Here is a 13,883-nt window from a genome sequence, read left to right as displayed (position 1 = left end):
CCGCATTTTTGTTCTAATGGCAGAACAGCACATAATGCCCTGCTCTAACCAGGTCATGGTCATCTGAAAGAAGCCCCCGCAAGCTGCTGCCAGTTCCACGGGAAGCAATGGGAAGGCTGTAGCAAACACAGCTTTCTGAACTACTGGGGGGAAAGTAATTGGATGCTGCCTAATTTAACCTGAAAAGAGCTTGTATGCTTGAAAGTGTGCCTGGTCTCCTGCCTCACACTGACTGACTACGTTGCTACGTTTCTCTGAAAGCTTTGCTGAAGTGATGCTTTTACTTGTTGATGTGAATATGTTTCTTTTGCTCGTGGTTTTTGTCTTTTCTGAGAGTATGGAAGCGTGCTGGGCAGAGTCTTACTTTTAGGAAATACTGTAAAGTGGTGCTGTCACGGTTTGTTCCCACCAGCTGGCACCACCTCCTGGCAGAATTCACCAAAGACATGTCCCAGTGGCTGACTCAGCAATGATGCAAGTTTTTTTTTGGTGTCTTGATACCATTATGAGGTGATGATTTTTTAGACAATACCAAGTTGTCTCCTTAGTTTCTGGTCATGCTTTCCTGCAGCTCACTCAGCATCCTAGCCAGACTTTCTCGTCAGTGTGCAGAACGCCCCAAAACAGCCTCTCTCAAGCCTGCCTTTGCTTTGGCCTAGGATTATCTACCCGGAAATAGTTTAAAGCAATTTTGAGTATACCTCACGGTTTGATTTAGTGTTTTTAAAGAGAAGTTTTTCTATGTTTTCCTTAGATAAAGCCAGCCCTTGTCTCGATATAGTGTTATGAATGATGCCAGCAGAGTTGCAAATATCTAATTTTGTTTGAAACTTCCAGAGTAAGTCAATCTGATTTTGCAGGTAGCCCTTCTGTTTGGCTGTGTGGATTTTTATGTGTTTTCACTGCATATGATCCCATCTTCAACTTTTCACCACTAATCACACCAGTTCAATTTCTAGGTGTTCAGAGGGAGGGCTGCATGAGGTAATAGGTACAACTTTGTTCTTTAAGTTCTAGCTACAGCACGATCCTGTTTGATGCATAAGCCACAAAGCAGTCTCTCTCTATTGTCCTTTTACAGGAATTATAAAAGCTCATTTCTATCTGTATTAAAAAACAAAACAAAACAGACTTCAGCCATGTTTTTATAACTAATTGCATGAAGTGATATAAGCACTACACTGGTTTTGTTGTTATTCAAACTTTATTAATATAAAATTTTAAAGCATTAGAGATTTACACTATAAAAATCACAACTATGTAAAAAGCAAGGTAATTAAAGACAGCATTCCTTGACAGCAACTCATGAGCCAGTATGACTGACTACACTGGAAATAACATACAAAGAATCATGTAAGTAACCAGAGTTTTCTGTTAAACATGTCTTTAATTAAGGAAGACAAGGAAAAAAGAAAATGAAGAGACATTGTCTTTTTACTATTAATCAAAACCAGATTTCTGCTAACCATCTTTACAAAACTCACTCCTACTGATGCATTCTTATAGCAGCTAGTGATCTCCTCCTGAAACAGGAGGACAAGTAACTGCTTGTAATGATTGTCTAGTACAGAAGAAGAAATCAAGACCGAGCTACATCTTCTAATCTGGAAGGCGTTATACAGAGGCCTTGCAGAAGCCACTGGCATTAATATTCTGCTTTGAATGGGTAGTCCTTGTGATTAACGGCTCTGAGAAGAGAAAGACCTGGTTATTTAATTATTGTAGAAAATATCTTCAGCAGCATTTCCCTACTGCAGTCTCCCTCCCCCACAGCCACTGTACTCAAGTTTTGCTGTTGTCGTCAATTTGAACACAGGCTTGTGAACAAGCATATGCAACACCAAGATGCTGAAGGGAATGCCTTTAAATGAATCTCCCTCCCAGTATCAGTTCCAGGATATCTCGTTACCTGGGGTCCAGGGTTTAAGATTTGACCTCTCCCTGGTTTTGGTCATATATGTTTTCAAGATACGGGGGATGAAAATACAGCTAGAGATAGGCCTACTGGAGAATAAGGATAATAAGGAACATACTGGAGCACTGGAACTGCCCTCCAGTTCTTGTTAAAGCTGAGGATGACATCCATCTCCTTTTTAGACAGTTCAAAGTCAAACACCTAGAGGGAAATAAAAAATAAATACAATGGGCTTTCTTCTTAGGTTCATGAGTATTTAACTACTAAGTGTGCTTCGTGCATTTACAACCTGAGGTAGGAACATACTGCATCCACACTAAGCATAGTTAAGAAATCCTCTTACTTCTCAGCCAATTTACCCTTGAAGTAATCAAGATAGTCCTTTTGTCTCTGAGGTGCTGTTCATAGCAATGTCTTACAGTTCTGGGTGGTTGAATGCAAATCTCACTGCAGCTTGTGTTGTAACACACAGACAAAAAACTTATGGTGCTAAGGATGGATTACTCGATGGGTCACAAATACTGGAACTAGCAGTAAATATTTCTGCTACAAGAGAGAACTAGGGGGTACCAACTGAAATACTTGTCTCACAGTTAATCAGTCATCTAAGAATTCTTGCTGGTGGTTCAGGGCAGAAATAAGTCCAAAATGTAGCAGCATGAATTGAACATAACACAGAGATGCTGTCTAAGTTGCCAGGCCTTATGAGCAAACATCCAGCTGAATCTCCCTGCCAAGGGAACCGCAGCCTCAAAGTGAGATGTGAATCATAACAGGTCTGGTGTTTACAGTTTGTTCCTTTACACCCGAAAGAGGGGCTCACTAAGCATTTCCCAGAGGGCAAGTCCAAAACTGGGGTTCCCTTTCCAAGGCAGCAGAGCTTGGACCACCCTGGTGTAACCCATTCCTCTCCTGTCAGGAAAAAAATGCTTTTCCCCAGAGAACAAGTGCAGATGGTTAGGTAGTGCTGAGCCCTAGCCTTTATATCTCTGCACTCCCCTTCCAGTGCTTCTTAGGTCCTGCTTGGAAACATGGGGGAGATAAAGGTGTGGGTGCCTGGCCTGTGTAAAAAGGTAGCAGCAGTACCAATGGAAATTTCACCTTGATATTTTCCTCAACACGCTGTAGTTTGTCAGACTTGGGAATGACAATCACTTCTCTTTGGATAAGAAACCGGATCAGAACCTAGGAAAGGACAAGGAGGAGTGTGAACACAGGGGTACCAGGAAATCTGTTAAATGCATTTTGTGGGGTTTTGTTTGTTTGTTTGTTTGTTTGTTTTTCCCTCCATGCACAGACCAATTTCTTTTCCTACAATGATGTTAACTCTCTGGAAAACTTTAGCAGTTTTCACGCAGGAGTTTGATGTGCCAGCATTTGCTCGCAGTCTACTGACAAACTATAATTGTTTCTGGCCCATGTTGTTTCTACATCCTGGCTTCTCCAGGATTTGTTTTGTTTTCATTTAGCATAGGAGGGCAGGAGAAAAATGATGCTTCTTGCTTGCATTATACGGGTGCTCAGACCAAATAAGCATAATGATACTGCAGATTATTTTGGGCTCACGGGTAAGTACCTCACCTAGGTTAAGCTTTTTGAAGTCTTTAAAAGGAAAATCATTATTTATATATTTTCAAAGTTTCATCCCTTCAAAAGAGGACTGTTACATACAATTTTTTGTCCTGCTCTACCCATCTTAAACCATCTTAAAATATGACTGCGGTTGGTATCTTGTGAATGTGGGGTTTGTTTGAAGTGCGGTTTCTGCACACCCTGGCCAAGAACTCATTTGTGTGACTAGCAACTAATAGAGAAAAAACTTCATCTTGAGTAATCAAGCAACTCTCAGTGATTCTTTGTGAAAACAAGCAATCGGGGAGCAATCAAATAAGTCTGCAAATTACAGGACTTCTCTGAAGAATAATTTAGCTAACTTGTCTGGAGAGAAGAATAACAAATTGGCTTGGTGATTTGTAAATAACCCTCAGAGCAAAGGAGTTCTCCAGGGGCAAGCACTTCTTTCCAGGAGCAGAAGAAATCTCCCTAGGAAGGGGAACACCTGAGGAAAGCACGTACCAGTGCTTATCGGCCCCCACCCACCCCAAACCCTGCACTCAAGACCTCTTAGAAAATACCTGTTAATTCGTATGAATGCTGGTAAGAACTGGGGCAGTATGAAGAGTCAAGTGTCAGTTCATCCCCATTATACTGTATCTCTAGAGAAGGCAGCATCTGCTAAGACTGGCCAACAGCCTACAAAAATGTCTGAGGAGGAGGAATAGCTTGCCCTGATAACCCCACTTACCTGGGCAGGGGTTTTATGATGTCTAACTGCAATCTCTTTAATCCGGGGATCATCCAGCAGCACAGGTTCCCCTGGCTTGGCCCTATTAGAAAGAAAAGCCAGGATATTGATGGTAGAAAGATATTAGCCTGCCTGCAGGAAGCCTGACATTTTGTGTGAAATAATCTGCAACAAAGCAACAGCACTTTTCTCATGATACCTGCATTATTTATACCATTTGCCTCAAAGAATCAAGTTGCAAATGCACTGTTTTGAGTACAGAGAGACTGCGATGCTTTCTTACCATGGGCGGTTAGGAGAGCCAAGGGGGCTGTATGCAGTCACAGCAATCCCTTTGGATTTACAATACTTGATCAACTTTTCCTGGGTTAGGTATGGATGACATTCGATCTGCAAGCATGGAAACATAGTGGTTGACACAGGGGCAGACTGCACTGGGCTCCAGAGCACAACATTTTAATTTCTCTTGGGTCACAGAAAATGTGAAGAAGACTCCAAATATCATGATTAAAATCTCTTATAAAAAAAGTTATTCATGTCACATCAATATCTAGAGCCCTGGCACAGAGAACATGGTTTCTTCTTGCTACATATTACACAAAGAGAGTAAGAAATAGGTAAGAAGAGTGAAAGTGCTATTTATGTCAGGAATGGGGGAGATCAGTTTTCCTGGACTACTGCAGAGCAGGATTGCATCTCAGAGGGGCAGCTCAGAATACCTGAAGTTTATCTTCTGCTCTGAGTCACCCAAGCTCTGCTCTCCTCTCCTCAGGGAGTCTCTCCAATTCCTGAAGAATCCTGGGGAGATGAGCTTCCCTAGGTTAGCTCAGATCATGTTGGGACCAGACATTCGGGCAAGATGTCCTTTAACTGGAAACAACGGGAGCCTACACAGCAATGCTGCTCAGCTGGCCACCAGCCATAGTCCGACCACAGGGCTATGGCTATGCTGCATAACGTGGCACCACACAGCTACCCAGCTGTTTCTAAATGCTATAGCTTTGCTACCAGGCATGGTGACATGAAATCCATGTACAGCAGTTTATTCAGGTCTGAGCTAGATTAGGCAGCTACTTAACAACAGTGAACTGCACAGGCACACCCATGGAGAAGCAAACTGGAGTCAAAGCCTGAAGTTCTTTAAATTGTTGAATTTGGTGCAGCTTTTAACACAGGGTAGTTGGGTCCATCCCCACCAGAAATTTATAACACTCGATAAAATCTTTCCAAGTCCTACGTCCCCCTTGTGCTAAGCCTGGCTGGTGCAAACACTAGTCCCTAACCTGGCACTGCAGCACAGGGCCTGCACAGGACCCAGTGTGGGGATTTCCATGGATATTCCCCAACCAGCAGAGATGGGCATTAAGCACCCTCAGCTGAGTGCAAAGAAGTCACATGTAGAAGAACGTCAGAAGTTCCTGATGCCCCGGTGTCCTGTGATTTTGTTCATGAGGTATGTGGTGAGAATTTGTTATATAACTAAACTTCAACTCTCCTTTTTTAATGAAGCCCAGTGAAATGGTTTATTTTACATTGAAAAATAAGTAAATCCATTGAATGAGTTAGAGTGTTTCTGTACATACCCATGCCTGTGCAGTAGTTTGCAGTGGGGATTTGCTGGTTATCCCAGGGCTGGAAGAAATGGGTCTGCGGCAACTTGGGCTGTGATAGTAGTGGTAGTAGTAGTGGTAGTACTTGGGAGTGTGAAAGAGGACGTAGCAGAAAGTCGCAAGGACTTATACAAGGTAATTGATATTTTCACTATTTTCCACTGTCTAAAAATTAAATATTCTCATCTGTTTCATATTACTCTGATATGCATAATCCATACTGTTTTGTATGATATTTCTCTCAAATCTCCACTGCATTATATATACACAAATCTACCAAAAATTTTTCTTTTGAGATCCTTGTCAGCTAAAAACCATCAGGACTGACACCATACTGAAGCCTTGCATATCACAGGCAGAACTGACTTGAAGGGGTTTTCAGATGATCAGAGATACCTTGGGCTTTGCAAGATCTTTCCATGGCACCAAAACTATTTAAAGGTCATGGCAGAAGTCAGTTTTAGAGCTGAAGTGTAGCATGAATATATTTAGGCATATTTCAAGGTTAGTTGACATCAATTGAAATGAAGAGCTTACCTGGTTATTTACTGGCTTGTATTTCAATGTCGGCTTGTTCAAGATTCTTTCAACCTGCTCATGGTTAAAGTTGGAAATACCAATGGCTTTTACCAGACCGCAGTCCACCAGTTCTTCCATGGCCTAATGAGTAAGGTCAACCAATACATGTTTATGAGTGGTATTACTGACAACTACACTATTTTATTTTCCTAAAGTCAGTGACAAACCAACAAACAACTCACATTTCGTTTAAATAACAGTATCTCAAATCATACAAAGAAATAATCTTTGCAACTTGTATTACCTGTATGCTTTAGGTCCCACTGCAGATGGGAAAGTAATATAAGAATGGCTTAGCAAACACTTCTGTAGTGGGAAGTGAAATTCTTTTGCTTTGGCTTCTTTGGGGGTCATTTTACCAGAGCTAAAAAAACAAGGGAGACCCAGCCACTTCCTCCCCTGCCTGCACAATACCTCTGAGTTTGCAGAACACAGCAGGAAGGATGTTAGCTTAAACTTAGTTACCTCAAAATATTTTCTTGCAACTGTAATCTGCTATTATGGAGAAAACTATTAATTCCCAGAGCTGCAACATCACAGAGGTGCAGGTAGCAGGAGCAGACCTTGAATCTTTTCAGTCCATGAAGAAAGGAAGATTGAAGAACAGCCTGAGATGCTGATGCCCAACGCTGAAAAGTGTGAGAATTCCCTATCTGCATGAAGCACCCAGTAAATTAACAGGCACACCTGGATTAATCTATGCTTTGGTTCTACTGTTGTGTGTATTCAGATATTACTTTAGTGACAGCATCTCCTCTTTAGTCTTAGTAAAGACATAACACTCTTGCTCCCCAAAACAAGAGGCAGCAGCAGCAGCTCTGCTCATTCCGGTCACGAAATACGATTTTGTGTGATTACCCTCCATACCCAAACCTATCCTTTAATTTCACCATGAATGAAGATCTCTGCTCCATCTTTAGTGCTGACACTTGTTCTAAAAATCAAACATTTACTTACCTCCCAAGTGTCCAGAAAATCTGTATCACTGGGAATACTCATACCCTTGTCATCCACAGGATGCAATTCTTCACCAGCCTGTTATTTCAAGGCAGATAATACACAGACTTTTTTTAAGAGTTGAATTTCCTACTGTTTACTAGCACTTCTGACTAGATTTATAGGCAGGAAGTTAGCATGTTGTTTAAATATATTACATAACTAAAAATTATGCATATTCATCAGTATTCTCTTTTGGACGAGGGCCATGTTTCTACAAATTAATCCCTGCATACATAGAATGGGGATTAGTAGTAATTATGTAATTTAGGCAGATCTCGAGAGAAGGGAACAGACATTCCCCTGCCTTTATTCTCGAGTTTCAATCTATTTTACACAGGTGTAGACTGGAGGAAAAAAGAAACATGTTTTTTCTGCGCTGTGCTTCATTTTTCACTGTTGGTTACGCCAGATCAAGCCAACATCTCCAAGACCTGGTATGTTCACACAGTTCTGGCCCAGCAGAAGGCCACGATCCCAAACTGGTCCATTTTACACCATCCTGTGTTGGTTACAGTTCCCCTGAAGACCCAAAGGGACCATTAGCAGCACTCCTACCTATGGCTATCTCACTCCAACAGGCGTGGAAAGCCAGACCCACATGCTAAAACATGTCACCCCCTAGTTAGTGACTGAATGCTTGCTGCCATGAGGTTCAGGGAGGAGCCAAACGAACCGTAGCATATCCCAGCTGCATAATGAAGATGGTCACAGCATAGGTGAGAGACTGCACCATGTTTCTAGCCAGGTAAGGAGAAGAGGGATATAGAGCAGGACTACCTTGAATCCCATAGGGAAGTGTATCAGGTAGAGGTCAAGGTACTCCAGTTGCAGTGCAGCGAGGCTCTTCTTACAAGCTACCTTAACCAAGGACCTCTCGTGAAATGTGTTCCACAACTGTGGGAAGAAATCAAGTCCGACCGTGACTCCACAGCTTCCAGAGGACAGAAGCTTCTCTGGTCTGGGAGGACAGATTCCTCCCCACCTACTCAGTGTACACTGAAGACAAGGATGCTAATATTTTAATGGTAAGGTAGGACAAACATACCACAAATAAGGGAGTCAGTAGGGAAGGTAGACAGTCGGTATTCCTACTTATGAAAAGAGATTCTCAAAAATAAATGTAACACTGCCAGATATATCTGACACAGAAAAGCTGTGTTAGAACTTATTTTTTCTTCCAGGCTAAATTTTGAGTCTTGAGAGGCTCACAGCTACCCTCCTTCTCCCTTTTAACTGAACACAGTGAGAACTGCTGTCAACTTTACTTTATTTTTGAACTGAAAATTCAAGTCATTTAAATAGAAGAACCTGCAAGTATTACTCAAATTAAACCTGTTCTTCAAGAAAAATAAAAAATATGTGGAAAAGCTTAGTTATATTCATTGTTTTCTGGTTTTACTGGTGAAAACCCCAAGTCATAAGGTTTTTTTTAGTTGAAGTGGTTTAACTTTTTGGCAAAGAGCATTGCTGAGACAAGTGGATGAGATGAAGGAGTGAAGTAAATACATGTAAAATACTTCAGACTGAATTCCCATACTTTAATTTCTATTCCCTTTCTGGCTTACATTTTGTACATGACACCATTTTAAAATGTCTTGCACACCAATAAATAAGTAGCACAGCACCTTTAAATTCAGACTTCTGTCTTGCCTTTTTTTTTTTTTTCCTGGTCTTCTGAGGATGCGTGCAAATGAACCTTCAGTATAATTAAGTGATTTAATAGATGCAAGGAAATGATTAGATCATCAACAACCATGGTACCTTTCCTAAACTGTCAGTGGTTCCTGATAAAGCTCAGTCCAAATTGCAAATAAAGGATAGAATTTATAGTGTATAACAAGACAACCGTGAAGTGACTGTCTGAGAAGGGAATAGGTCCTTATCTTACCTTACAGATGGAACAAGGGTTTCTCTCTAAGAAAAGCTAAATGCCCTAATAACCCTGCATCCTTGTACCTTAGTGACAATAAAGAGGTCTTCTCGTTGCACAGCCCCCTCCTTGATCTTCTGCTGGATTGCATTCCCTATTTCCTTTTCATTCTGGTAGAAATAGGCACAGTCAAAGAGGCGATAGCCTGCATCAATAGCAAACCTCACCACCTCTTCCACTTTTCCCGGAGGAGCCTGAAAACAAACACAATCAAACCATGAGTATTTCCAGGGCCTTCTGCCCGTGCCTGCTGCTGTGACAGCTCCGCAAACTCCCTGTTCCCTTGTCCCCTACATCTAAACTGTTTCAATCTTCCAGGGAAACAGCATTTTTACAGGGAAAGGAAACAGAGCAGAAAGCAGTTAGTTTCTGTGAGACATTTTAACTCAGACATTTCCAGCAGCATAGTGTCCAGCATCCTTTCCCCTTACTTGCTCTCAGCGTTGCCCAAGAATTTTCACCAGTTTACCTTCCCCACGAAAGCAGTTTCGTGGCTCAGGGCTCCCATCAGCCCGCCGTGACCCCCCACCAGGGCTGCGAGCAGCAACTGCCGGGCCCGCAGTCTGCTTTTGTTTCTGTTTGTTGTTTTTTTCTTCTGCTTCCCTGCCCCCTTTTTTTTATTTTATTTTATTTTTTTCCCACGCCCCCCTCCCCCCCCCCCCCCCCCCTTGTTCAGCCCCTAACTTTTGGTTTTTTTCCCTTTTTTCCTTTTTTCTTTGCTTTTCGCTCCCTGATTCCTCCTCCACCCCCCCACCCCCCCACCCCCCCCCCCCCGCCTCCCCGGCCTGGCAGCCCGCCCGGTTACACAAGCGGCCGCGATCGCGGGCGCTGCAAAGCGGCCGAACCCCCGCACGGGCTCCCACGCAGGGACGTGGCTTCCGCAGCAGCCTGCGCCTCACCGCGGGAACCCCGGTTGTGGTCGCGATTCTTTTTTTTTTTTTTTTTTTTTTTTTTCCTGCCCGGCGTCCCCGTGCCCGCCCCGGTACCTGCCAAGTGCCCAGCCCCAGGGTAGGCATCTTCATCTTGTTGCTCAGCTCCACGCAAGGACTCGCCATGGTGCCCGCAGGTGTCCGTCTGTCTGTCGGCGCGTACCCACCACGGCCTTAAGGCGCGCGGCCGCCCCCCCTCGGCCCACGCCCGCCGCCCCGACGGGGCCGGCCGTCCCGTGTCCGTCTCCCCCCGCTCTCCCCCCCCCCCCCCCCCCCCCCCCCCCCGCGCCTCCGCTGGGGTTTCGTTTAGACGTGAGACCCAAAATGCCCGTGATTCTGAGATTGTGGTTGGCTGCAGAAGCCTGATGCTAAGAGGAATCGGTTGTTCGGTTTTGCACCGGAGGCACTAAAAGCAAATGCCCCAGTGATGAACTTGGCACTTCGCCCCCGTTCTCCTGCAGCGGAGAGAGCCTGGTGGGGCCAGGAGAATCACGGGGGGGAGGCAACGGGTGTCTGGGCCGCTGGAGGATTTTCCGTTACTCTCAAGTGGTGACAAAAGGACTGAAATGTCCGTCTTTTATCCTAGAAAATATGAGCCTCACTTGCTGTTCGCAGAATTCATTAAAAGGGATTGTGGTCTTACCTTGACATAGATTCTGGGCTCTGTGTCTTTGCTGAAGGGTGGGCTCCGGTCGCGCTCCCGGCAGGGCCCCCGCGGCAGCCCGTGTGACGGCGTCGGTTCCCCGTGCTCACTTAAAGTGTCAGCCAGCATCAGTGGGGTGCTGGGGGGCTGCGAGAAGGATTTGTGATCGCAGCTTGTCTGCAGGTACTCCTTAGTTCGAATAAACCCCCCTGCTTTTTATGTAGGGTCAAAATGCATTCAGAGGGCTGACATTTAAACGCCGCGGGAAACTTTGTACAAACAGTGTGCTGCAGAAATCATGAGCCCTGGGCCTGGAAGGGCTCGGCTACTTAGTGACAGCTGGCTTGAGAAAAAGGTGCTTCACGTTAGGAAGCTGCTCTAATTTCAACACCCTACCTTAGGTATCATGCAAGTCACAAAGCCTAGTCTTTGTGGTTTTCAGAATAGGGATTCTCTGCTTCTTGCGTCTTCTTTTTTCTTTTGCTTATATTGCTATAAAGTCCTCCTTGCTCACTGTTCACTCCTGACTACCAGTTTACTTGTCGTGCAAGTTCCACTGGTGTCTTCTTGTGAGTTGTACAGTGTGAGTGAATGAGAATCAAATATTTTATGCTTGGACCAATAACGTTTGCCTATCAAAACAGGGAGGCAACTGTGAATTATTGCGCCATTAGTGCATTTTAAGCACGAAGTTTGATGTGATTTGTTAAAATTTCTGTGGATTTGCATTATTTAAATTGCTTTTGCAGGACAGTATTTTCAGTTGCTTGGCAGATTCATATTCTGGGTTTGTATTTGAAAAAAATTTCTTCTGGCTCTCCTTGGCCTGGTTTCTAAGCCATTTGCTTAACCAAGCCTTATTGTCATCTTTCCGCTGCCTTGGATGTCATCACACTTTGCAGAATGAAAAGGATACCAATACCAAATTGATATGAAGCAGAGAGAGGGAAACCAAATGTAGGCAGGGAAACAAAATTTTCAAACTGACGTAACAACTCCAGTATGCTCAAACTAGAGCAGTGGGAGGAGTTCTCTTCTATTGAAAACAAATATGAAAAAACCCCATCAAACCAACCCCCCAAAAAAAGAAAAAGACAAAGCTACTGCAAGAGATGTGAAGAATCTAACAGAAAAGAGAGAGCAAGAAAAAAGACAGAAACTAATCTGTAGAGATTTTATAAAATCAATAATGGTACATGGATTTTAAGGCCAAAGGACCACGCTACTGCACTGACCTCTGATTACATTGACAAACCTTTACACCAAGCTTATGACATATAGCTACTGCTTAATCTATTATTAAAGACACTTGGGTACTACAGCAATAGGAGCTGACTAAAATCATGGAAAGAACAGACAAGTAAATATTGAGATTGAACTACAATTTGCCTTTAATTACATCAAATAATGATCTGAAAGGTATAAGAACCAACCATAATTGGCTCTATCTATTTTTTTTTTTAAACCAGGTACCTAGACAGAGTCTTCAACACTTTTCTTCCCTCTAAACCTTTCTTCTAAGATGTTAAAGATTTTGGAATTAACTTATTGGGGGCCAGGGAGGAGCAGTGAGAGATTTTGGCAGCTCAGCCGGAGGATGGGCTGGCAGGGTAGATCTGCTGGAATGACACAGTTACGTGTACAGACTTTTCTGTTCAAGCATTTCTGTTCTGCTTTTCCTTATTGCTTTACCTGCATGGAGAAAGACAGCTATCATCATTTATAGCCACATAAAACCTGAATTTATGGGAGTTTTAAAACCTTATTTTTTTTTTGTTTGTTTTGTTTTGTTTTGACTGGATACAGTATGAGTGATGACTGAGGCTCATCCACCTCAACGTTTTAGCTGAGGCACAGTGTTTTTACTCCCTGGAAAGCCTAGCAGCTTCCTGGAGCAATCTGTGTGCAGATACATGAGGTGACTTGTCTATAACCTTGTTAATAGTTTTCAAGGCATTGCTGTCACCTCACTGGATGTTTACTAGTATCTGCTTTTGAGTTGTTCTTTTTTCAGAGTGACTCTTCCAGAGAGTAACTGTGTTCCTTTGTGGTCAGCCTTTGCTAAAATACTGCCATGCAAAAAGAAAATCTCTTCTGTGGCTAGTCCAATGTTATTGGGAATGGTTTTGTTCAGATGAAAGCACTTAGAAAGTCCCAACATGAGGCAGCCTTGTTGTTAGTGTTCTTTGGGGAAGCAATGCGCATTATTTTCCTGAACTAACACTAAGGAGCCTGTCACAAATGTCTCCTTCTGCAGAGCTGATGAGTAGCCATATGCTACTGAGAAGGGGACAGAAAATGTCCAGGATGTGGTTTTAAGTTATATTTCGAAGAATGATGTGGAGAGTCAGTCACAAATATGAAATAATGAATAGTAGGAAGGTAAGTATTGTCATTTATATCTTAATAAAACTTTTTTTTTTTTTTTTTTTTTTTTTTTTCTGTGAGTCTAAAAGCCTACTGAACATCTTTGTAGAATTCAGTATGGGTGAAGATTGAGACTTATCCACAGAATCAGAGAAGGGTGAAGTTGGAAGGGATCTCTAGCAGTCATCTTGTCCAACTTCCCTGCTCAGGCAGGACCACCTAGATCAGGACGCCCAGAACTGTGTTCAGATGGCTTCTGAATATCTCCAATGAGGGAGACACCACAACCTCTCTGGGCAACCTGTGCCAGTGCTCGGTCACTCACATAGTAAAGTATTTCCTGATGTTCAGAGGGACCTTCCTCTGTTTCAGTTCATGCCCACTGCCTCTCCTCCCATCACTGGCCACCACTGAAAAGAGCCTGGTTCCATCCTCTTTGCACCTTCCCTTCAGGTATTTATGTACCTTGATAAGGTCCTCCTGAACCTTCTCTTCTCCAGGCTAAAGAGCCTTAGCTCTCTCAACCTCTCTTAACACCAGTCATGTCCCCGTGACACCCTGGGCAGCCTGACACCAGTTTTACCAACACTGAAGTGAAACTTTTCA

General features: G+C 43.2%; 1 protein-coding gene across 4 annotated transcripts; it reads right to left on the bottom strand.

Moving 5' to 3' along the window:
- Positions 1–1,185: 1,185 nt before the first annotated feature.
- Positions 1,186–11,252, bottom strand: LOC122153699 (aldo-keto reductase family 1 member B10-like). Of its 4 annotated transcripts, none has more exons than XM_042795552.1 (10): positions 10,911–11,251; positions 9,365–9,532; positions 8,186–8,302; positions 7,367–7,444; positions 6,368–6,490; positions 4,504–4,610; positions 4,221–4,302; positions 3,017–3,100; positions 2,034–2,116; positions 1,186–1,688 (listed from the first exon to the last, which is right to left on the bottom strand). In XM_042795552.1, the coding sequence occupies exons 1-10, from the start codon at positions 11,037–11,039 to the stop codon at positions 1,646–1,648; spliced, it is 1,014 nt and encodes a 337-aa protein (XP_042651486.1). In that variant the 5' UTR covers positions 11,040–11,251; the 3' UTR covers positions 1,186–1,645. The 4 variants fall into 4 exon arrangements, with proteins under 4 accessions (XP_042651486.1, XP_042651488.1, XP_042651485.1 ...); XM_042795554.1 differs by lacking the exon at positions 10,911–11,251 and adding an exon at positions 10,325–10,498; XM_042795551.1 differs by having other exon boundaries at positions 1,186–2,116; positions 10,911–11,252.
- Between the last annotated feature and the right edge of the window lie 2,631 nt (positions 11,253–13,883).

This window comes from Tyto alba, unplaced genomic scaffold, assembly GCF_018691265.1.
Source record: "Tyto alba isolate M040663 unplaced genomic scaffold, T.alba_DEE_v4.0 Super-Scaffold_21, whole genome shotgun sequence".
NCBI classification, from domain to species: Eukaryota; Metazoa; Chordata; class Aves; order Strigiformes; family Tytonidae; genus Tyto; species Tyto alba.
This window is presented reverse-complemented; position numbering and strand designations above follow the sequence as displayed.